The sequence below is a fragment of the Furipterus horrens genome, unplaced genomic scaffold (assembly GCF_987537825.1).
Source record: "Furipterus horrens unplaced genomic scaffold, mFurHor1.1.pri manual_scaffold_11, whole genome shotgun sequence".
In the NCBI taxonomy this organism is placed as follows: domain Eukaryota; kingdom Metazoa; phylum Chordata; class Mammalia; order Chiroptera; family Furipteridae; genus Furipterus; species Furipterus horrens.
The window spans coordinates 101,278,155-101,304,205 of record NW_028327181.1 but is presented as its reverse complement, the minus strand read 5'-3'; the positions used below and the strand labels follow the sequence as shown (position 1 = coordinate 101,304,205).

The 26,051-nt window shown below is 60.8% G+C and overlaps 2 protein-coding genes across 9 annotated transcripts in view; one reads left to right on the top strand and one right to left on the bottom strand.

The window, feature by feature from the left end:
- The window catches only part of QTGAL (queuosine-tRNA galactosyltransferase), a 29,772-nt gene extending 16,286 nt beyond the window's left edge, over positions 1-13,486 (top strand). For 5 of the 8 annotated variants that reach the window (XM_090292873.1, XM_090292870.1, XM_090292877.1 and 2 more), the window contains 7 exons: positions 133-228; positions 6,710-6,805; positions 7,719-7,843; positions 10,923-11,058; positions 11,149-11,217; positions 11,568-11,642; positions 12,358-12,619. In XM_090292873.1, coding sequence (XP_090148999.1) covers positions 133-228; positions 6,710-6,805; positions 7,719-7,843; positions 10,923-11,058; positions 11,149-11,217; positions 11,568-11,642; positions 12,358-12,552 — 792 coding nt within the window. In that variant the 3' untranslated portion in view covers positions 12,553-12,619. Of the gene's footprint in view, positions 1-132; positions 229-5,379; positions 5,767-6,709; positions 6,806-7,718; positions 7,844-10,922; positions 11,059-11,148; positions 11,218-11,567; positions 11,643-12,357; positions 12,630-13,164 lie in introns of those variants that run through there. The other 3 variants (XM_090292874.1, XM_090292872.1, XM_090292871.1) reach the window with 3 other exon arrangements.
- Positions 13,487-14,792: 1,306 nt separating this feature from the next.
- The window catches only part of LOC149999129 (tubulin-specific chaperone D-like), a 32,654-nt gene continuing 21,395 nt past the window's right edge, over positions 14,793-26,051 (bottom strand). Inside the window, exons 17-23 of the mRNA XM_090290703.1 lie at positions 24,608-24,729; positions 22,650-22,727; positions 20,371-20,460; positions 20,028-20,115; positions 19,080-19,189; positions 17,365-17,449; positions 14,793-15,030 (exon numbers count right to left, since the gene is read on the bottom strand). Of these exons, the coding sequence (XP_090146829.1) occupies positions 15,016-15,030; positions 17,365-17,449; positions 19,080-19,189; positions 20,028-20,115; positions 20,371-20,460; positions 22,650-22,727; positions 24,608-24,729 (588 nt within the window). The 3' untranslated portion in view covers positions 14,793-15,015. The remainder of the gene's footprint in view (positions 15,031-17,364; positions 17,450-19,079; positions 19,190-20,027; positions 20,116-20,370; positions 20,461-22,649; positions 22,728-24,607; positions 24,730-26,051) is intronic.

The following is a 26,051-nucleotide window of genomic DNA, read 5'->3' as shown; positions in this document are numbered from 1 at the left end:
TGCCTGTCCGCCGCCCCTTTCCTCAGGAGCTTCCCCTAACCCAGCCCACAGGGGCCAGCTCAGGCCAGGTGAGCGGCAGACATGCAGGTGTGTGCGGGCATGTGCTCATAGGGACTTTCTTCTGTGTCATAGATCATAGGTTGCCAAGTGAGGAGAGAGCCCCCCAACTCCACGGAACGATACACACGTTGGATCAACCAGCTGACGCCCGGCCAGCTTCTCACCCAGGTACTTGTTGCCCAGTCTAGGAGCTGTCCCAGGCCTCCCTGGAGAGCGTGCATCCTAGGCTGGGAGCCCGGACTCGGCTCTTCCTCTCAGCACCTGGTTTGCCCACCTCCAGCGTGCCAAGTGCTCACTGGGGAAGGGACAGCGTTGCAGAGGAGCATGTCTGCGGAGCCAAAGGGCCGCAGGGCAGGGAGCAGGGCAGCGGTGGCCAGCGTTGGGCTGTGGCCGGGCAGGGCCGAGCTCTCAGAGGCAGGGGGTGTGCCTGAGACTGGGGGCTCACGGCAGCAGGGCTGGGCGAGACGCACTGTCTGGGCGGGGCTGTCTGCAGGTGGTCAGGAGCTGGCCCTGAGCTCCAAGCAGGTGCGGGCTGTGAACGCACACTGGAAACCACCCGTGAGGGGTGTGGGGTGGCCGGGACAGATGGCAGGAGCGGGGCAGCCCCCCCCCACCCCAGGCAGGACACAGAGGTTCTGACAGAGGGTCCTGCGCGGTGATTCCTGTGATCCTGCCCCGTAAAGAAAAGCTTTTTCCTAAACTGAATTTTGAAAACGGGAATCTTGGTATAATGGAAGGATTTGTGTGGTGGTTCGCATCTGAAATTAAAGGTGCTCGTGACCATGGCTCCAACATGGAGCTCACTGAACACACCAGGAGGCAGAGAGGCCGCAAGCGCGCTAGGCTTGGGACACACGTTCCTGTCCTCTCAGCCTTGAGTCACGTGCCGGGGGTTTTCTGAGTGACCGACCACTTCCCGTCGCCTCCAAGTTTGTCGGAGGCTCGGCTGCAGGGTCTGCCTCTCAAACCTGCTGCGTCACTAGCTTTCACGTTCTGTACACAACATGCGTGTTCACACCCATGGTGCGTTTCTGTCTGGGTGCACGCCTCACGTTTGAGATGAACGCTCCCTGAACGGCCCTTTATAGGTGAGAACGGCTAAGGAGCGGGCAGCAGATGCGTCTTCCCGCCGCTCCCACAGCCACCGGGGAGGAGGCCGAGCACGTGCTGGGTCGGCATGACCGCTGCTCCCCTCCTGTCACTGTCACCAGCACAGGGTCTTCTGGAGGCAGCGGTGGCTGCCAGGTCAAGCTGCTCCTGTCGGTGGCCGGCGGGCTCTGTGCATGCAAGGCCGGCTCAGGTGGGTCGGGTGCACCAGCTGCCCCCAGCTCTGGCGTTGCCTGTGGAACACAGCACGTGGCTGACCCCTCACACCTGTGGGGTCCAGGCTGGGGAATCCTGCTGAGGGTCCTGGGTGCACACTCACCTGCTGGTAGGATTTGTGAAGCCCCATTTTACTGGAGAGCAGGCGCCTATGCTTCCTGGTCCTCCCTCCACCCGGAGGGGTCGGCCGTGGGCCCATGGCTCTGGGGTGGGCCGCCCGTGAGCAGACCCTTTCTCAGGTGCGCACTCACGGTTTCTTCTTATGTTTTTCTGAACAAAGCCTCACAGCGGGCAAGAGCTTCCGTGAGGTCTCTGCCCTGGGGTCCCCTGCTTTCAGGCGCTCAGAGGCTGCTGGGTGGGGTGAGGCCTTTGGCAGGCACATCGGTGCCCAGTCTGAGACCCCTGAGGAAGGCGGGCGGTCACCCAGAGGAGGGAAGCTGCCGAGTCTGGCTTCTGACCGGTTTGATTTTCTGGTGGAATGGGACTCGGTCGCCTAAAGGCAGCAGGCGCGTTTCAGCACAAGGGCACGTTCTGAGCCCGGGCTGTTACGCATAGAAGCAGTCCAGGCAGTTCGCTCTTAAATGGTTTTCTTCAGCAAGTTATGGGGCCTGAAAGTCTGAAGTTTCTCAAAATAAATGGAAAGATGACCTCTTACTGAAGTCGTTTCTCAACCATTAGTTCCAGGACACCCCAGCACTAAATACAGCGAGCCGCCACCAGGTGGGGCCTGTGTTCGCAGTCGACACACCCACCCCTTGGTGCTCTGGTGCTTGAGGTGGGTGAGGACCCTGAGGGTGACGCTCTGCCACCTCCTGTGGACAGGAGGTGAGCTGGGCTTGGGCCCCCCTGAAAACGTGCCCCTGCTGCAGGCCTTCAGGGAGGTGCTGGTCCCAAGGGTCTGCATCTCCTGAGCGTGGGAGGGCGCAGAGCAGAGGCCAGGCCAGACCCCTCCCGCCTCTGAGGCTGCCCCGGGGGCGCCCAGCTGGGCCCTGACGGAGCCAGGGTCTGGCTCTGCCGCTCGGCTCTGCACTGACACAGGAGGCGAACGGGAAGCACCCCTTGCCCCAACCCTCTCCTCGTCCTCTGTGCCCGACTCAGGGGTCCGTGTTTCCTGGTGTCCCCGCCAGCTTGTGCTGCCATCACTAAAACCACAGGCACTCACTCCTCACAGTCTGGAGGCTGGAAGTCCAAGGTCAAGGTGTCCGTGGGGCCGGTCTCTTCTGAGGCCACTTCTGCCTGAGTCCTCACTCCCGGCGTCTCTTCCTCTTCTTGTGAGGACACCAGTCCCCCAGGGTTAGGGCCCCACCTTGTAATTACCTCCCTACATATAGTCCTATTGGAGGTTAGGGCTGCCACATGGACTCCAGTCGACGGCACTCGGACACCCTCCTTGGCTCTTCCTCAGACCCTGGTGGCATCTTTGCAGATGTCAAGGCAGCTCCACCGTGAAGGCTCCCAGCCCATGTGGGCCAGGGCGTCGGCTGTTCGCAGGGCTCTGGGCATGACTTTCATCTCGTCAGTACTCGTCAGTCACCACAGAAGTGCTGGCATGGTGACTGGCTTGGGGGTGCCATGCGCTCCTTCCCTGTCAGGGTGGATCCAGGAGACTTTGAGGGGGTGCCCTTGGGTGGGGGTGAGAGGTCAGCCCACCTCGTGGGGTCAGAAGCAGGGGCGATGGTGGGGTGGGGTGGAGTGGAGTGATGAGGCAGGCAGGCCCCGAGGGCGCCTGGCCGTGCAGCTGCGGAAGCACCGCTCTCTTGGGCCCTCCCAGTCCGGTTGGAGTGGGTGCTGCGGGCCAGTCACGGCCCCAGAAGCCCGGGGCCTTCTGCCAGCTGGAGGGGGCCTGTGGCCGAGGGTTATGTCCCCAGAATGTGAGGGTTCAGCCACCACACCCGGAGCCTTCACGGTTGACCGCTCTGTGACCCACTCGCCTGAAGCTACTCAGCAAAGCCAAGCTGACCTCCGGCCAGTCCAGAAGACGGGGTGCAGCTTGCGCAGGGACGCCCCGGCCATTGCTCTGTCGGCCTTGTGATGTGGACAGAGCTGCTCCGTTCTCAGCAGTGGCCACAGCAAGAGTCACAGCCGCCTGGTTGTGTAAACACGTGAAATGTCAGGTCTTCATTGATCTCAGCGGGCCTTTTCCTAAAGCGTTTGTCCCTCAAGCTCAGTGGTGTTGACCTAATTCTAATCAGTCTGCATTCATGAAATTTAGACTCGGTTGTACTTTGACATGGGGGAAGCTGCCACATTTCCCCTCACTTTCTGCTTTAAGGGGAGTGTCTGTCATGGGACGTCCGTGGCGTGGGTCCCCACAAACGAGCAGCATTGAGCGTGTTGGAATGGCGAGCACTGGTAGCTTTCTCAGCACCACAACCAAGGAAGGGAGCTTTCCGCTGACGCTGCATCTATGAAGCCCAGACGCCATAGGTCTAGATTTCACATCCAAGTGTATTCTCGTTGCTGTGTGGGTGTTAAAATGTCAGAATACTGGAAACTCGTTATCTGTCTAAAGATAGTCTTCCAACAAATTAGAAGTCAGAAGGACAGATAATAAGCACAGAACTCTGGGAATGAGTCATAAACTTGGCTCTAGCACTTCCTCCTGAGATACAGCTAATGAGGTCTATGAGTTTCTCTAATTCTTCCTAATGCCAGGGCTTCTCCTTTCCAAATAAAAACTGAGCTCATTTTAAATCTGTAATCCTTACTTTCTCTTCCTTTCAAGTGCTGAAAGCATTTAAAGGTGTCCGTCTGTACCCAGACGTCCTTCCTGGGCCTTTCTTGAGGACCAAGGTCAAGTTTGCAGTGGCTCATGGGGTTTGTCTGTTCTGGATCTGAGGCACCTTGGGACAGACTTTTCATGTTTAGGAGCTACATACAACTCACGTTTGCAGCGGGCACCTTCTGTTGGCGCAAAACAAGGGGCGATCCCCAGACTTCTGGCTCCCCAGAACAGCAGCCTGGGCCTGTGAGGCCGTGCTTGGGGACCCTTCTTCTGGACAGAGTTCTAAGAAACTGGGTTATCTGACTTTCAGTTGGTGACAAGTGGGGAGTGACCGCTGGAGAGTGAAGGGGCGACAGCAGGTGAAACGAATTAGAAGATCCAGCACTGGCCTCCCGGGAGGGAAGCGGCGGCCGAGGTGACGGGTGGGGCAGCCCCGCTGTGAAGCCCAGTTCCGCATCCCCCAGGAGAAGGGAGCTGCTGGTGGAGCCTTCCAGCCGGGCCTGGGGCCTGGCCACTGGGTTTTGACTTGGAACATCTGACCCTCAGCCCTGGCGTCCCTCCTCGAGCCCAGAGCGCGCTCTGTGGGGCCTGCGCGGAGCCTGAGCCCCCCTCGAGGCCTCTGAGCAGCGGGATCGTGACCTGTGATTGACCTCATCGTGTAAGAACGTAGAAAAGTGGAAGCTTGTAACCCTCTGGGCCTGTTCCATTTGGGTTCCAAGGATTCTGAGTTGGTTGGCGGCTGTCTCTACTATTTCTGCACCTCGTTTGCTCAGACCCAGCCGTGGAGGGGACAGGCTTGGTTGTCAAAGCAGCAGTTCAACTTCAAATTGCAGCCGGAGGGCCACTCCTCACTAGTTAGACCAGGGCTTGGCCGGCTGCTCTGCTACCTGATCTGTAAGCACCGTCGGGTTGGCGCACAGCCAGGCCACCGGTGTCCATCGTGCCCACGGCTGTTCTGCACACAGCCGGGTCTGCAGCCCCGGCCGTCGCTGTCTCCCGGGGAAATCACGGCAGGGCGGGGCGGGGGGCATGGGCCTCTGCTATGCTCACGGCTTCTCTTACCCCCACCTTTGCACAATAACTTCAGAATGTTTTAGATGTGTCATCTGTGCGAGGCGCGCGCTCTCACAAGGAGACAGGCAGATGGGGTGTCGGGGGTGGTTAATTCTTTCTTCCTCACTGTGCGCAGCAGCCAATCGCCTGAGCAGGGGCTCTCACCCCTCAGAGTCTCTCACGCCGGTGGTGGGGGCCGCGGGGTCCTGACACGCTCCAGGGCTGGGCCTGCAGAACCAGAGGGAGGGGACGGACAGCAGTCAGCCCACGTGTGGCCTCCCTGCTGGTCTCGCGTAGCCCCTGGACTTGGCCCTGCAAAGGGGCAGACGAAAACACTTCCTAGCAAAACACTTGCCTTTGTTATAACTGCACGACCGGCTCCCGCCTCTCACTGCCACACCCACCTTCAGAGAGAAACAAGTTACTCAGCAAAGGGGTTTCTCCTTCATGCACTTCACTCAAGTGGTTCTCATGCTGTGCCGTCTGCTCAGGAGGGCGCGTCCTGGCCTCTGGCCTCTGACCCAGCAGAGGCAGAGGCTCCTCCAGCGCCCGGAGTAACGCGGGTGGCACAGCAGGGGCCCCCGCAGAAAGAAAAACCGCACCAGGTGCGTCTCATGAGTCATCTGAGTGTGAGGTGGCAGCCTTCTACCCGGGAACGCGCAGGTGCTCGCGAGGGGGAGCCCCCAGGCGGGACGCTGACCGTTAGAACGGGCCGGCCGGCGAGCTTGGGTGGTTCTCTCCTCCCCTCGCCTTCCTGGTGAGGCGGGCACGCTCTCGGGCACCCGCTGCGTGGTGTTGAATGGCCACTTCCCGTTTGCGAGTTAGGAGAGCTAAGAAGGGAATGTAAACAGTTTCACTGAGTGTCAGGTGTCCAGTCTGGCGGGTCACAGCCGGCAGGACTCTTAGAGCAAAGGGGAGGTTCTCCTAACGGGTGCTTGCTGCCACTCGGTCAGACTGCACAGTCCTGCTGCAGAGCTGACTCCTTGTGTGCCCAGCAACCCCTGGGCAGCAACGTGGGGGCTGAAGCTGAGACGGCGCCGCCTCCTGGAGGGAGGGGACGCAACAAGTGACGTGCAGCTGCTGAAAAGCCAGAGCACAGAGGAGCCTGAAAGAAGCCACCAGGGCAGTCCAGTCTGTCCCTGTTCTGATGGGACTAAAGGAAATCACCCCAAAGCTCTGCTTCCTTCGCTCTTTCCTGTTTCATTTCTATCCTTTGTTCTCATTACCCTGAAGATCACGTAGGTGCCGGGTGTGTGCGCTCCACCTGTGGGTGCCGGCACCTCCCTGTGCTCCCTCTGCTTTGCCGTCAGTCCAGAGCAGGGGCAGCGCTGGCCTCGGCCCCGGGGTCCCACCGGCTCCTGCCGTCTGCCTCTTTGCCGTGGGGGCTGGACGCTGCTGATTTGGTGGTCAAGGCCCTTGAACCCTTGTACCTACAGGGAAGGGACACGCAAAGGAGTTCGTTGCTTTCTGGTGACACTTTGTGGGAAATAAATTATAGGGTGTCTGTGACAAGCTCTTCTTAATCCTGCCAACGTTAATCGTTCCCAGGTATTTACTTCCAACGGCCCGACTGTGATCATGCCCACCTGGTTCTGCTCCCGAGCGTGGTTTTCCCACGTGGGCCCATTCAATGAGGGCGGGCGGGTAAGTATGGGTGCCCCCGTGGAGTCCTCTGGGGGCACGGGGGGCACTGTCACTCCCGAGAGCAGGCCCTTCTCCCTGCCCGCGTGCAGGGTCCAGGGGTGGGGACGCTTCCACTGGTGAAGGCCCCAGCACTGCCCCTGACGCTCGGCTGGCGTCCTGGCCCCCAGCGGGGCCCCAGCACTACATTTGTTTTGCCAAAAGCAGGGGATTTCTGTGCAAAGGCTGCTGGCGCCCTGGCCCAGGCCCAGGTTACCTCATCCTCGTTCTAAAGCTGCTTGTGGGAAAGCTTAGGGTGTGGACGCTGGGATGAGCAGAGAAAGAGCAGCCTGCCCCCCTCCTGCCGCCCCCGTGGGAGGTGGCCCCTGCGCCTTCATGTGCGAACTGGGCAGGAGCGCGGCCCACACTGGCCTGGAGGTGGAGACCCGGCTTCTGACCTGTTCACTGTTCCCTCCCGGACAGTCTCAGGCTAGACACTCGCTCCTGCAACCAATTCACAAGCGAACCTCACGCCCGGCCGGTGTGGCTCGGTTGACTGGAGCGTCGTCCTGTAGACCGGGGACTCCAGTCCCTGGTCGGGGTGTGTATGGGAGGCGACCAGTCAGTGTTCCTCTCAAAAAGTGAACCTGAGGGTTAATTAGTATATTTTCCCTTAGCTGCCCCCCCGCCTTAGAAGTGGCTTTGAGAACATGAGGTCTAGTCTCCATGGTTGGAGGGGGTGGGCCAGACCACCACTGTCCCTCTCCAGCACCTTATAAAGGGCTTCCTGCGGTCACGCTCACTGTTCCCAGCGACGCCCGAGGCTGGGGCAGCTGCGTGTGAGGTTAGCAGGCTGGAAGGGGAGGGTTAAGGCTGGCCGAGCGGCCTGCGACCCAGGCACGGTGGCGCTCAGTGGACCGTTCTCCCTCACGTGCAGGGTGTGCCCGAGGACCTGCTGTTCTTCTACGACCACCTCCGGAAGGGCGGCGGGGTTGTGCGGGTGGACCAGAGCCTCCTCCTCTACCGCTACCACCCCAGCGCAGCCACACACGCCATCCTCGAGTACGCAGGGCCCCACACCCGGTGGGACAGGTGCTGGGGACGTCAGGGGCCGGCTGAGGCCCAGGGTCCATTGTGAGCTAACTTGGGATGGTGTTCACGTGCAGAGGTGGCTGCAGGTGGGCCAGGGTGTCCTCCTCCTCTGCCCTGGGCTGAGGGGACAGTGGCTGAGCCACACCCCTACTTGGGGCACCATGGGGAGGCCAGCCCACACCATCCTACCTCCTCTCACTCGGGCCTGAGCCACTGTACGGGCTGCTGAGACGGGGCCGGACAGGGGTGGGCGGCAGTAGGCTGAGAAGCAGAAAGGTGTTTCTTTTCTTTGAGCTGTGGGTCACATCTGTGGGCACAGGGGTGTGCGTGACATCTTCTCACAGTGACAGTGTCCCTTGGCTCCTCACCATCCTAGTGTTCACTTTGGGGCCAGGAAGGAGGGCCTCTTCCTCTGAACAGGGGCTCGAGGCTGGGCTATGCCCGCAGGTTCTGCATGTCAGCGGGCTCCTTCTGCCCCTGGAGGCCGAGAGGCCTTTCCAAGGTGGTGGCTCTCGCAGGGGAGCCCTCTGCCCAGGGAGGTGGGCCGTCCACATACACTGAGGGGCGGCACCGCTGTCAGCACAGTGGGGGAGGGGAGCACTGCAGAGCTGGGGACGTGGGCTCCTGGCCTCTGCCCTGAGTCCCTTGGAGACTCTGAGGCACGAGCGTCCTTGGTGCTGACCACATGCTCGATGGTGGGCCTGGAGCTCGTGGAGGAAGGGCGGTTGCAGGCCTCCTGGGCGCAGCCTGCCTACAATGCGCCTTTGACGTCGGGCCTTTTCCTGACTGTGCAGCGTGAGGCTCTGCCACCCACAGCAGACGTGACCTCATGTGGTTTCGGTGTGGGATTATGGGCTCTGAGCCCGGGGGGAGGACCTCCCAGAGCGACGAGCTTAATTACAGCCCAGCCTGTCAAGAGCGGCTTCCCCCGGACTCCCCTGACATTCACTGCTTGTCCTTCTTCAGAGAGGAACGGTCAACATGTGTATCCTTTAGCGATTTTCACTGAAATACTTCAGCCACCAAGAGGCCCAGAGGAAAGACTTCCAAAGAGAAGTGACCCACCTGTCCCCCTCCTGCCCCCCAGGCCCCGCTTCGGGCCGAGCCGAGCAGCCCAGGGCCCAGGTGCCTCCATGTCTCATCCTTGACTTCAGGAGCAGCACGTGCTGCTGCTTCCCGATGCCGCATCTGTGCCGCGCTGGGGTCGCCATGGGCCGTGTCTTCTCCCACCACCTCTGTCCAAGCCTCTGGCCGGCTGCTGCCCTGAGCAGGCATGTGTCCCAGACACTGCCGCTCCTCCCCGGAAAGTTCCAGAAATGCCCATCTGCAGACCCAGGGAAACCTGTGTGCGGCCCCTGCACCGCCCAGCCCTTGGGCAAGGACACACGCCCACCAGCAGGTGGAGAGGGGTGTGAAGAACACACACAGTGTGGGCACCCTAATAAAAAAGAGCCACGACACAGTGAAAAGGGGGCTCCTGAGGGCGACGTGCCCACCAGTGTGTTCGTGACAGGGTCTCGGCTTTAGCGGCTCACCATGTGTGGCGTTTTCAGACGGGAGATGCCCGAAGCCTCGGGAAGCCCAGAGAGGTCCTGCAGCACCCACGTCCCTCTCAGCCTTGTTTTCCTTCCGCACCGAGACCCACCGTCGAAACCTGTGCCACAGGCCACGCGACTCGGGTCAGACCTGCCCCTCCCCACAGCACCGCTCCACCCCTGCCCGCCGTCCCCGGGTTTGGCGGCTGCCCCGTGCACACCCCACACTGCCCTGCCCCGAGGCTTTAAGCTGCGTCTGGCTGGCGGTTCGGAGGTCTGGTCTGGGCCATTTCACACCCTTGGAGTGTCTGCAGAAGCCTTGATGGGGGTTTCACTCCACGTGCTCCTTGCGCTGAAGGAAACGGACTGGTGATGAAAGGGGCCTGACCCTGTGCAGAGTGGAGGTGACCGTGCTGGGCCCTGAGCCTGCAGCCCCTTCTCACCCGTCGCCCTGCGGGGAGGACAGTGCCAGGCAGCCTCGCCCCTGCTGGCAGGGGCCCCAGGGGACTCCGCTGCTGCACAGCCCAACACCCTGACCCCGCGGACCCCGCACGGCGCCTCCCAGCACGGGGCGTCCCGCTCGCGCTCCCTGCCTGGAAGGGGGGCATTAAGCGTGACTCTGAAGCTGCCTCGTGCTGGCTTAGGATTCATGGATTTGCTGGAATTCCCACTTGCACAAAGTTAACTTTTCTTTTCTTAGAACCTTTTCATTTTCTTGGGTGCTGGCAAAGCTGCGTGCACTGTGGTCAGGCCTGCGTGGCACGTAATTGGCTTGGGGGGTGTGTAGCCTGTGCACTTGGTTCTGAAGTGAGGTGCCAAGTGGCCGGGATTAGGGACCAGCACTTTCGAGGGCGCCATTGCCCCCACCCAAACCTCAGCTTGGCACCCAGCGCAGCAGTGAAACATTCCAGCTTGAAGCGGGAGGCAGGCAGGTGAGGCTGCAGCAAGTGCCCATCCGCCGCCACCTGCCTGACAGGAAGGCTGGCCCCGAGCCAGTCCCTTGCTGGCGCTGCGTATTGCTGGCCCACTCACCTGGGACAGCTGAGCGTGCAGGGCTCCCCCTCATGCTCGGGGCTCCATGCAGCAAGGGGCCAATGGGGGGACCAAGCCTGGAGGAGACGACCTGGCTGCCTGGCTGCTTCTGTGGGACACTGGACCACGTGAGGGCTTGAGGGGCACGTCCAGGCCCTTCTGCTCATCAGTTGCAGGCACTCAGTGGTGGGCTCCCCAGGGCCTGTGCCCGGTGTCTGCCGTGCTTCCTGAGTGCGTGGCCCTGAGTACAGTGGTCCCAATGTCCCCGAGGGTGGGCACAGAGGTGGGTCCTGGCAGGGCATTCCGGGTTCACTTGTCCAGCCCAGAGCCGGTAATGCTGGGTGCATGGGGGAAGGGCAGAGTGGGGGTGTGCACATTGCCTCAGGGTGGTGAAGGCCAGGGAACATGGGCCAAGGGGACCTGCCAGGTGGGGCAGAGGGGTGGGGGATGCTGGGGCCAGGGTCACGGCCTTCCCTCCACAGGACCACCATCTGGACCCACCGTGTCCGCTTCCTGGAAGAACGGGCTTTGCCACACTGGACGACCTTCACCATCTGGAATGCAGGCAAGCAGGGCCGCAGGCTCTACCGCAGCCTCACAGCCGGGGCGCAGCGCAAGGTGGGCCCCGTCCCCCCACCTGCCCCATCCTCCACCCCAGGCCCAGCAGCACCAGCCCTGAGGCTACTAGCGTCCCGTGCCCTCCCCTAGGTGGTTGCTTTCTGCGACGTGGATGAGAACAAGATCAGGAAGGGCTTTTACTGCTACGAGGACTCCCAGGTGTGTGGGGCCCCAGGAGCCCCCGGGGGAGAGGCTGGGTCGTGCATACCACAGCTGGCTGGCACCTAGGACACTGTCCTGGGCCTTCTGAATGGACACCCTGGGAAAGGCCCTGACAGCTGCCAGGCCTGGCAGACGCAGCCCCCAGCTCCACCTGTGCCCACCCCGTATTTCCGCCAGGTCTCCCCATTGCTCACCTTGGGTTGGGTCTGCAGTGGCTCTAAGGTGGCTGAGTGGGGGCAGCGATGCAGGATCCAGCCCTGCACCTCCAGTTGTGAGTGGTGGGGCCTGCTCTGGGGGAGGAGCTGGGGGAACACGGAGCCCTGCCCACCACCCACCTTGCCTCTCAGGAAAGGCCCAAGCCCCGGGTGCCCATCCTGCATTTCCGAGCGGCCCGGCCACCCTTTGTCATCTGCGTGAAGCTGGTGAGTGCTGGTAAAAGCCCTGGGTCACGAGGGGGCAGACTGCTGCTCTGGGGGCTGGGAGGGTGACAGGATCACAGTCACCTCCAGCCAGGCCTGGGGCCCTCCGGGGTGTCCGGCAAGGCGGCTGCCATGGTGCCCTCCTGAAACAGGCTGCATATCTGTAAAACCAACACTGATTCTCTCTGAGGTCACATGGGCTTGGTGCCCGCACCGCTGTGCCGCCTTCTCAGCTCTGGGCTTTACGTGGGGTCCCACAGCGAGAGGCCAGGACCCCCTCCCTTATCAGTTGCCCCTGTGCCTGGGTTGCTGAAATCATGAGTAAAGTGCCACTGCCGAGTGGGCTCCGGGGTCACCTCAGGGACCTTGTAGGACCACATGTAAGACATGGACAGAGCCTACCTACTGGGTGCTGACCTCTCGGCTGCAGGGATGGGACAGAGTGGGAAGAGGGTGGGGTCCATCAGTAGCTGGTTGCTGAGTGGCCATTTGTGCCCCCAGGGCCACTCCCACTTGTGTCCCCTGTAGAGGAGGTGGGTGGGGTCCCCTGGAGGCTCCAGGATGAGTTGGGAGGAGGAAAACGGGGCCTACCCTGGACATGGGAGCAGGCGGGACTGCCCCGGAGGCCTGCGGTGGGGTCCACTGCCCTCCCCAGGGAGGTGCTGCACGAGGCTGGGTGGGGGTCTCTCAGAGACCCCACCTCCCACTGGTGCCCAAGGGGACGTTATGGCCGGCTGCATCCAGTGTCCTGTCCAGGTTCCTTCCGTCTGAGCAGTGGAGCAGTTCAGAGGGGATGCCACACCTGGAAGGAGGCTCTGGGGGGCTCCAGTGCAGGCCAGGGGAGGCCTGGGTGAGCCAGACATACTGCTCCTCCTGCAGGACCTCACAGGGGGCGTGTTTGAGGACAACCTGAGGTCACTGCACCTGCAGGAGGGCCGGGACTTCCTCCATTTCAGCTGACAGGCCCGCAGCAGCCACAGCGTCAGGCAGGTGACAAGGGGTAAAGGGCAAGCCGGGAAGGACACCCCCGCGTGAGCCCCATGGGTGGGATGTGGAGCTGGTGTGTAGCAAACCCTGCATGTGCGGGGCCGGCCCGTCACCTGGCAGGTGTGATCCCACCCTCACCATGCACCTGACACATGGTGTGAACACCTGTACACCACAGACGGAGACATGGAGCAGGTCCTCTGCCACCACCTGTCACCAGTGGGCTCTGGGGTCACACACATCCTCTCCCAAGAGCTGTCACCACACGGTGATGGTATCAGGGCTGGTGGGTCAGGATCCTGGCGGACACCTGCTCTGTCTGCAGGGCCACCTGGTGCCAGTCTGGGTGGATGTGAGCTCATGTGTCATGGGGACCACCTAGGGGTGCCAGCCACGGCACTGACTTCAGGGGACACGTGGACTGAGACAGAGACCACCTGCAAGAGCAGAGCAGGGGACACCCCAGCTGGAAATGGGCCGTCACTGACCAGGCCCCACACTCCATGGTTCATCATCTGCTCTCTGCTTCTGGTTACAGCATGAGTCACGGGGGCCCAGGGCTTCCCACGGACCCGTCACCTAGACTCACATGGGCTCCAGAAACCACAGCTGCACAAGGAGGAGTTTGCAGCCACCAGGCACCTGGTGTGAGCAAGTGGTGACCAGAGCCGGCGCATCAGATCCGCTCCCCCTGGGTTGCACATTGAGCCCAGCTCCGGAAGAGGAGCCCCTGCACACGCGGGTCCCCGACAGGTCAATGTGGTGGGCCCACTGTCTGCGCAACGCAAAAGGCCGTTCCTCCAGAGTCTCATGGGGCATTTAAGTTACATTAAAAATGGTGCGTCCTCTTCCTTCTCGGAGCTGCTCGCTTGGTTTTCTGCAGCCAAGGTCCAGATGCCGCTCAGCAGGTGCTGTCCCCCCTCTGCCTTTCTGCTATGTGTCCCTGCCCCTGGTGCACAGTAGGATGGGACCCTGTGTGGCCTCCTCGCTCCAGTGAGGCCCAAGGCTGGTGGTCCAGGACCCCTCACCAAGTGGCCTCGCCCATTGAGGGGTCTCGGGCTAGTCTTTCATCTGAGATGGAAAACTCCCTACGTACTCTCAAGAGGGAAGGGGTTGGAAGGCCGAGTGGAATAAAGACTCTTAAGTCTCCAAAGGTAAAAGCCTCGACTATGACCCCTCTTGGCAGGGGGTTCAAGTGATTGGCCGCCAGCTCGTCCAGGGGCTCAGCCCAGGCAGGAGGAAACCAACCAGCAGAGCAGCAGCCAAGCACATGGTGGAGGCCCACCGGGGCCCCCACCCACAGCCCTGTCATCACCCGAGTCCCACGAGGGCAGGATGCTCCGGTCCAGGTGCAGCCACTGTCCTGGGCTTATGGCCCCAAGGATAGCACACCAACACCTTCCCCTCAGAGGTGGGTGAGGGCTCCTGCATCCTCTCAACCACGACAGAGGACAGGATGGTGGGAAACTGGGGGACGCTGCCCGCAGGCTGGCTCCGCCCTTCAGAGCTCTCAGCAAACCCTTGACACACATCAGCCCCACTGGCTCGATGCTCGGTGTGAGCTTGCACTAGACAAAGAAAAAGGATGACTTTCCCAGAATCACACACAGGAGCTGTGGCACTTCCCACACTTCCCTAGAGAACACGGACTCCAGGACACACACTGAGTTCGGATCATCCCCTCGCAACGGAGGCCTGCACGGCTGCTGGCCCCACGCCCGCCTCCCGGTTGGGGGTCTGGCCGCATGGCTGTAGCTGGTCTTGGGCAGGACTCTAAAAATGCAGCGATGGCTCTTCGGGTTGTAAAAACCTGCACAAGGGTAAGTGGCATGTGTGGCATGTGTCGGTCACCCACCTGCACTGGACACTAGGTAGGGCAGATGGCAGGGAAGACCGCTGTCCTGACCCTGCCAGGTGGGATGGGAAAGGCCCTCCAAGGCTCCCTGGTGGCCTCACAGCACCTGACATTGAGCTGAGCTGAGAGAGGCCTGGTCCCCACCCAGGGCTGCCCCTCCGCCTGGGCAGCAGAGCAGGAGGGAGCCTCCGACCCCTCTGGCCTCCAGTTCATGTCCTCAGTCAGGATGCCCCTGCTCTGTCTCTGGCAGCTGGCCCCACCATGCACCCTCAATCCAAGTGTCAGACACAGATAGATAGCTCAGCACAGGGTTTTATAAGATGTGGGCTTGCTTTTAAGTCGAGCGAAAAGCACCAACACCCCAGGCCACCTGAGTGCAGGATGCGTGCAATAAAAAGCCACCTCCATGGTGACAACTCTGAGTCCCTCAGTGTTCCAACCGACGGCCGAGGCGCTGTGTCCAGGTTTTCTGTGCTGATCGCACCTGGCGGCTCCTCTGTGTTAGGTGTACAGGCTCAGCTCCCAGGAGAGGCCTCAGCGGGCAGCAGGCTGCAGAGGACATGTGACAGGGTCAGGCCGGTCAGCACTATCTCCCTGTCCTCCCTGGGCCCTGTTCCTACAGGGAACTGCATCTGTGCCACGTCCCTGGACGGGCCCAGAGCCGTGTGGCCAACAGCTCCTGGGCAGCAGACAGAGGCTCCTGTGCTGTGCGTGGCTTCACCCATCTGTGCACAGGGTTTTCCTCATGAAAATGGAAATGCATGTTTATTTGGGAAGCTGATGTTGCACTTGGCGTGAACACAAGGGACACAGTGACACATTCACCTGCCACCTCTGTCCCTCAGTGTCACCCAGGAGCTGACCAGATCTGCACATGGAGGGGGTGTCTTCAGGGCCCTGAGAGAAGGGCCCACCCAGCAGACGCCAGTGCGGCGCCAGGAGGGGAGGGAAGGAAACAGTCTGTTCTCCTTCAGGTCTGTGCACTACCAGGTGAACGTGGCCTGGGAGGAACGACAGGACAAGGCAGGGAGGGGCTGAGGGGAAGGGGCCCAGCTGGCCAGCTCTGAGGTCTGCAAGGCAAAGGGGTCCCAGGGCCACCCCTCCGTCACCTCTGAAATGGAAATGCAAAGAGAAAACACAGTGGAAAAAGGAAGAGAACAGCCAAGAACTGGGGGACAAGTACACACAGGCCACACAACACCTCTCCTGCACAAGCTGTCACACCACGAGCAGCTCCTGAGTAGCTGGACGACGTCTCAGGTTCATGGTCAGAACACGTCAGTTCTCAGCAAATCAACCCACAGACTCCAAGCAACCTCAGCCAAGCTCTTGCCTGGTTTTACTGGCAAACTCACAAGTCTACTCAAGACTTGAGGAAAACAAAGCTGGAGGACGGAGACAACTGAGTTATCGTGACCTAGCACAGGACCCAAGGCCTACAAGTCTGTCTGTGAGGCAGGTGCCAGCTCCCTGACGGACAGAAAGTCCCCGGAGAACACAGACTCTGAAGAGCCCGCGTGTGGGCCCTGACTCAGAACAGTGGACAAGGCACTGTAGCCAGAATGGGGCTGATCGACCACACGTGGAAAAATCTGTCTCCTGACCGCTCTCTCACCCCATGTAGGACCCAGTACCAGCAGGCTGGGAACCTAAATGTAAATGGTGGAACAATAAAGCTTCTGGGAGAAAAAGTCGGGTATTACAGACAAAACCTTGGAGCAGGGAAGTGTATTTAAAACAGGATCCGGAACACAGGTAGGAAGGGAAGAAATGGGGACGAGAACACAGCCCTGGAGGAAGAGAGGCCTGCAGTTCACGAAGCGTAAAAGGACAACAGCCCAGAGGAAGCACGAGAAGAGCTGAACGGGTGAAGAGGAAGGCCCAACGGCCGGCGGCCACAGAGGAGGTGCCGAGCCTCACGCAAGGACACGCAGGCCGGAGCACACACATCGCTCTGGACTCTGCGCAGCAGCACTTCCTGCTGCCCGCTGTCCACTCGGGGACCCGCCCTACATGTGAAGGCAGGTTCCCCGCAGCTCCACGTGCATGTTAGGACAGTGAGACCTGGGTGTGGTGACGTGTGTGGGGACTGGGTGCCACACGGGTTGTGACCAGCTCTGACTCCAGCAGGGCTGCTATTCCTATCCTCTGAAAAACTCAGACACAGCCTCTCCAGAGCTGGGTCCCCACCCAAGTCCGGGGGGGCAGCCAGCAAGGACATGGGTGAGGAAGGAGAGTGGCTACATCCCAATGATCCCACTGCAGTTCCTGCAGGGCCGACAGACAGACGAGAAACAGCCAGCAGGCAAGCAGTGGGCCTCTGCCAAGTGCGCACAAGAGGCAGAAACTTCCCCGTGGCCATGCAGACCCTGCAAGGACAGCCTGAGGCCCCGAGATGGCAGAGAACAGCAGCAGCACACACACCACAGCTGTGGACAACGGTAGCCTCAGCAGACAGACTCGCAGGCCCCAGAGACTGTGGGGTGACACAGCCACCAGGCCAGGCTCCGAGGAGGCCTCTGCCACATGAGGGAAGAGAGAGCTTGGTCAGTGCCAGCTCCTCGGGCCAGAGAGGCTGGACGGCCACCCACCCAGCAGAGGGCCTGTCCCAGGTGCAGGGTGCAGATGCTCCAAAGGAGACCTTACATGTACCGGCTGTGGGAGGGGGAACCAGCAGGCAGGGCAGCTGGAGCAGAACCCGCCCCGCTCCAGCTCCTGGCACTGCTGGGCGGCACAGCGTGTCAATGCTGCTGAGAGAACAGGCTGACCAGGGGGCTGGCGCGCAGTGCCGCACCCCCAGGGGTCCCGACCGTCACACGGGCCCAGGATGTTCTAGCTGCTGGAGTTGTCTGCAGGCCTGGCGTGGAGGGGGCATGCAATTACCTTGGGGACCAGCTGAGGTCTGGGCACTCCAAGGAGGTCACACAGGCAGTTCCGCTGGGCTCTCACGAGCGGGAGCTCCATGTCCCTGAGGAGGAGAGGGCAGGGCGGCTTCAGCCACAGGAAGGGCCCACTCACTCGAGTCCAACCTGGCACGGACCTGGAACTCAGTGACCCTCCTGTGTGTGTGCAGACCCCCCAGGGCACCTCAGTGGAGTAGATCGGGAAAGGACACCCACCCGGAACCCACACCTGGCCCCCACTCAGGCTCTGTCCTGAACCCTGTTCTCAGGAAACTGCCAGAGGACTCAGCCCCCAGATGTGGGGGAGGCGACAGGGCGCGGCGGGGAAGGGGGAGGGGCAGGTGTGGCCCAGGTTTTTATCAAGGGGGCTTTTTTAAAGTTCTATTTGATTTCGAAGAGCTATTTATTACTTTCATTAAAAGTAAAAATTAAATTTAGCAACCACAGAGAAAATTTTCCTCAAGTGCTTTTGCAACCCTCTGGAGTTCCTTTTTAAATACAAAGGGATTGAGGAAGGGCAGGAGCGCCAGCGTGGAGCTAGGGACCCACGGACTTGCTCTTTGCTGTCCTTTTCCGAGGCGAGTGTTTTTATCAAGCCGACAGGACAGAAGAGGTGCCATCCGTGCAGGAGGCTGCTGCTCTCCCCCTGGGACGTCTCTCCCCAGGACAGGGTCAGCTGAGCAGTCGCAGCCCTGAAGGAGGGGCTGGGCTCACCTGCTCACAGAGCAGAGGCCCCACGGCCGAGACCACATCCCGTCCGAAGCAGTCACTGGAGGCCCACAAGGATGTTCACTAGACTGACTATCTCCCTGAAAAACCTGGGTGAAGCCAATGCTGCCGTCGGAGCCCGCACTTCCAGGCTGTACCCTTCCTGCTTCTGGACACCACCCACGCTCTTCCTCCTGGAGCCCCTCCCACCCCTAACTCAACACGTCTGCTCCCTGAACCCACCAGGAGTCAAGAAGCCAACAGAGACAGCAGGAAATGGTTCCTAAAACGCACTTCAAGACCCGCGAGAAGCCCACGGTCCTGCCGTGTGCAGCAGGGAGACAGGAAACCGTACATTTCCCGTTTCCTCCGTCCTTCCTCACTCAATGTGTCTGCGTGTAGCCTTTCCCACCAAGACTGAGCAGAGGCCTGCGGGCCCTCCTCCAGGGCGAGCGGGTACGGCCGCCCTCGTAGATGCCATGCAACACAGACACACACGTGTCCCTGCATCGCACACGCCATCGCACTCCTAACACTGCAGCCCGGGCAGGAGCGCCAACCCCTGTAGAGCAGACACGGGAGCACCAGCCCCAATCAGTGCCCAGAGCCTGCTACGTGATTAGTTTGTGAAAAAGCCCACAGAGAAATAAAAGCTTAGCCCATCTCTTACGAAGAACTGCACTTGGGAGAAAAGTCATTTCACTGTGAAAACATTCCCCTGGGGCCCCTAGGAGGCACCCTGTGTGCGGCCGCCAGCCTCCTGGGATGCCAGGGAGAGAGCTGAGCTTCAGCAACCAGACGAGCAGCGAGGAAGAACGCCTTACAGCCACCTCACCTCCTCGCAAGGCCGTCAGGGGCCGTAATCCTCTTCCTGCTCCCTTTGGAGGATTCTGGGGAGAGGTCACAGGAACAGGAAGGGAGTGGAGCCCCTGTTCAATGTGATGTGCATGACCTGCGTCCTGGAGGACGGGAGGGGTCCGCACTCACCACGCAGTGCCGCTGAGCACGGCCATGACCTCGTCCAGGACGTCTGCGCCCACGGCGTCGCTGTAGGTGAGCAGCATCTCATACACCTGGCTGGCTGTGGTCTTGCGGACCTGGACGGGACAGAGCCATTAGGGGGGTGCGGCCAGACACAAAGCAGAGATGACCGGACCCTGGCGTCTGGCTGAAAGCTGAAAGACGTGCTGATCTTGGACCCTAACTCGGGAGACCTGGCCACGTCCGCACACACCCCCACACCCCCCTGCAACGGGAGGCCACCTGCTTCTTCTGTGACCCCGCCAGCAGCCTATCAGAAGCAGCCAGGCGCCTGCTAACAGGCCAGGCACGCTCTTGCTGTAACACCTCATGGGAGCGTGGCCCTGACAGGGACAGGACCTCCCCAGCGGGTCGGGTGGCCTGAGAAGCTGCATTTCTGATGGGCGCTGCTGCGAGGTAAGGGCTACTGGTGACCTTAGGAAAACGGCACACTTGCATTACCCTCAAAGCATTTTTTCAGCCAAAGGGAAGAATTTCTAGAAAGCCTGATGGTTCTGGGTGAAAACATCACTCAGGTGAGGGGCCTTCCAGGATCTCTGCTGAGACCCCTACTCAGGGCGCTCACAGGCGGACGGTGCAGGATGGAATGCGGGGTGGGGGCCTCGCGGTGCATGACCTGCTTGCCCCACGTGGGCGGCACCCTTGCCCCCAGGAGAACACGGGAGAGTCACTGCGGGTGCTGCTCCCTGAGACCTGCGCGTCCACACGGCAGGGGCCCCTCCACACTGCCCACCTACCCCGCTGTGTCCTAAGAGGTAGAGGAAGGCCATGTTCCCCACCAGGATCCGAGTCCACTCTGGCTGCCCCGGTACTGGTGACACGTAGCACCAGCGTCCAGAACCCGCTCGATGTGCCACCATGGGGAAGCCCCAGGGTGGTGGCGGTCACACTCACCACGGGGAACGGGTGGCAGAGCAGGAGCAGCAGCTGCAGCAGCACCTTCCTCCTCACGGCGCCAGGGAACTGCACCATCCCGCAGAACCTGCAGGGCCAGAACACGGGTGAGCACGGGATGGCGCTCGGAGCCGAGGCAACCCTAGTGCCGCATCCAGACCACGTGTCCACTCCGTCCAGATGGCAGTGGGGGGGACACCGTGCCGCCCGAGGCCAGAGCCGTGCGCCGACAGGGCTGGGGACACACGATGGCCTCACTCTTGCTCTTAGGACTTCACGTGGCCTCTGCCTCCCGCATCCTCTCCCCCCGGCCCACCTGCGTCAGCAGTGACGTGGGACTCACACCGCGATGCTGGACCGCAGCTTCTGGACGTCCTTGGACTTGTGGATTTCTGCCTTACACAGTGTGAGCAGCTTCACACAGAAGGGATGGCTGCAAGGGAAGCACGGGGCACGAGTTGTTGGTGCCGCGCAGTTGGCTGGTGACGGCCAGGGGCCCCGTCCCTGGGGGACGCCGCATCAGGGTACCTTGCCTGGTTCCTGGACAGGCAGCTGGGGCAGAACCCCCGCCTGCCTGCTGCGCCTGACACCCCACCCCGTCCTCACGGCCTCTCAGCACGCCTGTGTATAACAAACACTGACATGCAGACCAGGAACGAACAATGGAAAAGGACCTAATGCGCTCCAAGTCCTTGGCATTGTCCAGGAAGAGGGGAAACACTGGAAATTAGACTTGGATAGGGTGACCATGAAGAAAACAGAAGAGTGATAAGTCCCAAACAAACACGAGAGGAAAGCCAGAAGGTGACGGTTATATTATTAACCAAACAGGAAACAGGAGGAGGGGGGGCCCGTGGAAGCACTTAGACCTGCGGTTCTCAACCTGTGGGTCACGACCCCTTTGGGGATTGAACGACCCTTTCACAGGGGTCGCCTAAGACCATCGGAAAACACACATATAATTACATATTGTTTTTGTGATTAATCACTATGCTTTAATTATGTTCAATTTGTAACAAGGAAAATCCATCCTGCATATCAGATATTTACATTATGATTCATAAAGACAGGAGCAAAATTACAGTTATGAAGTAGCCACGCAAATAACTGTATGGGTGGGAGTCACCGCCACATGAGGAACTGCATTAAAGGGTCGCGGCATGAGGAAGGTTGAGAACCCCTGCCTTAGATGCAGACGTGAGACCCAGTGACGGGGCTAAGCAGCCCACGAGCTTACGAGACCCCTGGACTGAGTGCCCACAGGGCTGCCCACTGCTCACGAGACAGAGCAACAACGGGCGCAAGAACAGCACTTCCAGGGATGGGACGGGGAAAAGTACTGCACACAGTTCAAGGTCAAAAGAAGCCGCAGGCGCCCATTACTACAAGACCAAACTGTGCCAACGGAAATGAGAAAGGGTCATTTAATGTTAAGATTTAATCTTTAGTTAGTATGTACCAAAATGCAAAACTTAAAATGCAGAAAACAAAAATTGACAAAACTAGAAAAGTTCAAAGAGCTATATTCATAGCAGGCAATGCTTTCTCTGACCATCTTATTTTGAAATTTTCAAACCAAAAAACTATGTTAAGATCTCAGAAAAGTTAGCAAGGATGCTGCCCCATGACCAGCGGGGAGACCCCATCAATGTGAGGGCGGCTCTGCCATCAGATCTGAGAGCCCCAGCAGACGTGGAGAAACAAGCACCAGGTCCCCCGACCCCACCAGCCTGAAATAACTAAAAGTCAAACAAAATTCACAGGACACTGGGCTGCAAAGGACACTGGCCGCTGAGGTGTGGGAAGTAAAGGAGCAGAGCCCAGAGCTGCCCAGATTCCTGCCCGCGCAGAGGGACGCAGAGGGGACCCCACCACAACCCGGGCTGCCCTGAGTCTGCAGTCAGCTTCTGTGCGGCTCCCAGAGGGGAAGGGGCTTCCCGGGTCCCTCAAGGATTTGCCTGAGCCCAGTGGATGCACACGTGCAAGGACACTGCCCACCCTGGGGCAAGGACCACCCTGGTGGGTGACAGGAAGCCCCAGCCACACAGTGACGCTACCACCAGCCAGGACACAAGGCAGCGAGCAGACCTCAGGAGGGGAACAAGATCACCTAACATTTTCAAAGCTGTTTCCAAGTCACTGAAACGTGTCAACACAAGACCCAGACCAGGGACCAAACCTAGCACATCTGAGGTCCAGGCGAGTCTCAGGAGAGAAGCCAGACACTGTGGCCCTGACGAGATGAACCCTCCGCTGAGACCCACCCAGGACAGCAGAGCCGTGGACAAGGAGGGGACTCAGCAGCGGCGACGGGTCCCTGTGGTCGGGCAGCCGCTGAGACTGCAACACAGCACAGGTGGGAGGTGCCCTGGACCCAGAGCCTGCGCCCAGCGGCCTCCCCGCTCTGTCCACTGCGACCACCTCCGGCCTCATCACCTGCTGCCCCTGCCGCCCAGCGCCAGCCTCACACAGGGGTGGCACCGACGGGGCACATAAAGACCGACCCTCGACACACAGGAAATTATCCCCAGAACTCCGGCCTCCGGATGCCACCACTGTTCCTGTAAAGGCGGACCAGGGGCTCGACTGGCAGAGCCGGTGTGGGAAGAAAAAAACACTCACTCCTCCTCTGCAGTGAAGACATCAAAGCACCCGTGAGCCAGCATCTGGTCCAGCATCTTGAGCAACGGCACCGACACCCTGAGGGGAGAGGACCTGCTGTGAGACCCGGTGCCGAACTGTGGGAGGGAGGTGGACGCATGGAGGCGGGAAACCCAACAGTGACCGCGGACCCCTCAACAGCACCACCCACCCAGTCAAAACCCTGGCAGGGTGTCTTGTAGAAAACAGGAAGTCCATTGGGAACTTCTTACAGAAACGCGGGAGGTCGAGAAACTGCCCCGCCCCACGGACAGGAGGGCAGGAGGGCAGGAGGGCTAGTGGCTCAACTTCAAAAGTTACAGTTCAAAAAAAACACAGATCAGGGCCTGCGGGGCCCAAGCCTGCGCATCCAGCTTCTGACGAAGACCCAGCGGCCACAAGGGAGGTGACCGCTTTCTGTCACCTGGTGCAGGTGCACCTGACGCCGCACGCGGGACCGACCCGTGGAGGGGCCGCACCGCCTCACACCGGACTCCCCCCGATGGACGTCAGGTCCGAACACAGAGCCTGAAACCGTAAGACTCCCTCAAGAGCACGTGCGGGAACTCTGCTGTGCCCGCGGTTGGGCCCAGAGTCCCCAGGCATGATAGGAAAGGTGGAAAGTGAGTCCGGGAGCCTGAAAGGCCCAGAGGAACGTCAGCAAGCCCCACACCTGGCCGGGACCAACCAGGATCGGTGGGAAAACCCAAAACCCAGCAGCGAGGAGGGAAAAACCAGGCAAAGATCTGGGCTGACCCTCCCCCAGAGGACACGCCGCTGCAACCCTCGGCCAGGAGGACGGCGCGCGCTGGGGCCGCGAGGCCTCGCACCTCCCTCAGCACAGCCCCCGTGGGAGGACAGACTCCAGGGGCCGCACAGGGGCGACGGGGGCGCCAGGAACACGCGGGCAGAATCAGCAGGAATGTAAACGGCACAGTCATTTTGGACAATAGTTGGCAGTTCTTTTAAAAGTTTAATATTTGCCAACCACCCGACCCAGGCAGTCCAGCCCTGGGCCTCACCCAGGAGAGGACAGCGGTGGCCACGGGAGACGTGTCTGGGACGCCCACCACAGCTCCGTCCGCACCGGCCTTAACCAGCAACAATCCAAATACCCGTCCCGGGTGAACAGAGAGACCAAGCACAGCCGCCAACAGCACACAGGCAGCCGACGGGGGCTGGGCCCGGCGCGCCCGTCTGCAACTCGGAAAAAGTGCAGACACACCGGCGGCTGCCGTGGCGCAGGGGGCGGGGAGCAGGGGGCTCGTGGGAAGTCTTGGGGTGTGCTGTGGTGTATCTTGACTGTGGTGATGGTTTTGTGGACGCTGACCTGAGTCAAAAGTGGACGTTTTATCAGAGCCCATTCACCCTGCCCAGGGCTGTCACAAAAAGAGGAGAGACCACGCGCTGGGGTCCTGCTCGCTGAGAGCTGCGTCTGCGCTTCCCACGGCCAGGACAGGCCGCCAAGGGCCCAGGGAGGGGACCTGCAGCCACACTGTGGTGATGGGGGCCTGGATGCCCCGGGACCATTGAGAACTGACTCCAGCAACAACCCTCTTGGGGGGCTGAGCTCAGGAACGCCCAAGTCCACACTCCACCTTCGTGAGATGGCGGTTAGCAAGACACTGGAGTACGATGTTTAGAAAAACATCTTAACTGTTGCTGTGACGTCGCAGTCCCAGCAAGGCGAGCGCTCAACTGCTCAGAGGCCACAGCCGCGTGCGACGCTGTGCTGGCGCTTGGGGAGCACCAGAGGCACGCTGAACCATCCCCTTTCCTTCTGACCCTAATCCCACCGGCCTGAAGTACAGGCTGCAGGGGCCCCAAGAGGTGACAGGGTGGCCTGGAAGCGCCATGCCTGGCTGTGTCCACGCCCATCACCTCGGCCCGCCCTGCCCGCCCTTACAGCCCGGGTGTCTGAGGACCGGCACCCCGCTCACCTGGGGTTCAGGAGGCTGTCCTCAAAGACCTGCAGGAGGGTCTCGCTGAAGCTCCGCAGGGCCTGCGGGTCGTCCTGAATCCCCTTCATGTGCGCGAAGAGACTCTGTGTGGAGTGTCTGACCTGCAGTGCAGGGACCATGTGTGTTCCGTGGTGAGACAGGCCGCCCCCTCGCCCACCCTCCGCAGCTACAGACAGACCCCATGTGGTCAGGAGCAGGGGAGACTGAGCGACAGAGGGAAAGGACCTTGCCCAGCCAGACCGGCGTGAGCATGAAACCACAGTGCAAATGCTGGGAACAGACAGACACGCTCCCCTGGAGGCGGCAGCAGAGCCCGCCCCCTCCTGCGCAGTCACCCCACAACCAGGACAGCCCCTGGTCATCCCCGGTGGCGACGGTCGAGCGTCTCCATGGGAAGCAGGTCAGGACTCTAGAGCCCGGCGTCACGAGTAGCCAGTCACTGTGAAGCTTTCACATTGCAAACTCAGCTGCGGACCCCAAGGCTCTGCCTGGCGCAGAGACCCTCCCCCAGGCACCCCATCAACTGAGAAGCTGGGCCTGGCCGACCCCCGGGGGGGGCAGGGGGGCAACCCCATGCAGAGCAACCCACAGGGAGGCAGCCAAGGTGGCCCTGAGGCCAGACCCGACAGCTACCAGCTGCCCAGGAAGAGAAGCGACTGACGCCAGAGGTGCAGCTCTGCCCAGCCCCGCAGTGTGCCGCGGGGACCGACCACAGCGCGTGTCTGCAGGGAGCTGCCCTCAGATTTCGAGACCAAGAGGGCGATTCCCGGCCAGAGAGTCAGCGGAAGTAGAAAGCAGGTCAGACCTGCCTCGGACTACAGGCCCCGCGCTTATGAGACTCACAGCCTCAGAGCAGAGGATGCTACGTACAAAGAGAACAACACTGTTGCGAAGATGAGCCTGAGATGCAAAAGCATGAGAAACAGACTTCAGAGCGAAGACAACAACGGGTGAAACACACACACACAGGCTCCCACTGAAACCAGTCTCATGGGGAGACGCACGGCAGACTCCAGGGAGCCACCAAGAAGGAAGTGCAGGACCCGGAGAGCAAGAGGGAACAGCAGAGCAGACGATGTGGACACACAGGCATGCAAGGAGGAGACCGGACAGGACTGTCCCCAAATCATCTGAACCCGGAACCCACTGATTCAGCAAACAGTCAATTCCCTGCGGCCCTGTGGTGGCCCCGCAGCCTGTGCCAAACCACAGCAGAGGCGGTGCAGGGTTGCACACGCAGGTACGGACGGGGCAGTGGGGGCCCTGCTGTCGCTCGGACACTGCTCAGGGTCAGGGAGCGAGTGAGCACCGAGCCCACAGGGACATGACCATGGAAAATGGCAGCACCGTGTGCAGGAGGAACGGAACCTGGAAACCAGGCTCAGAGTGGTGGCGGGCATACGCTGTGCATGCTGGGCATAAT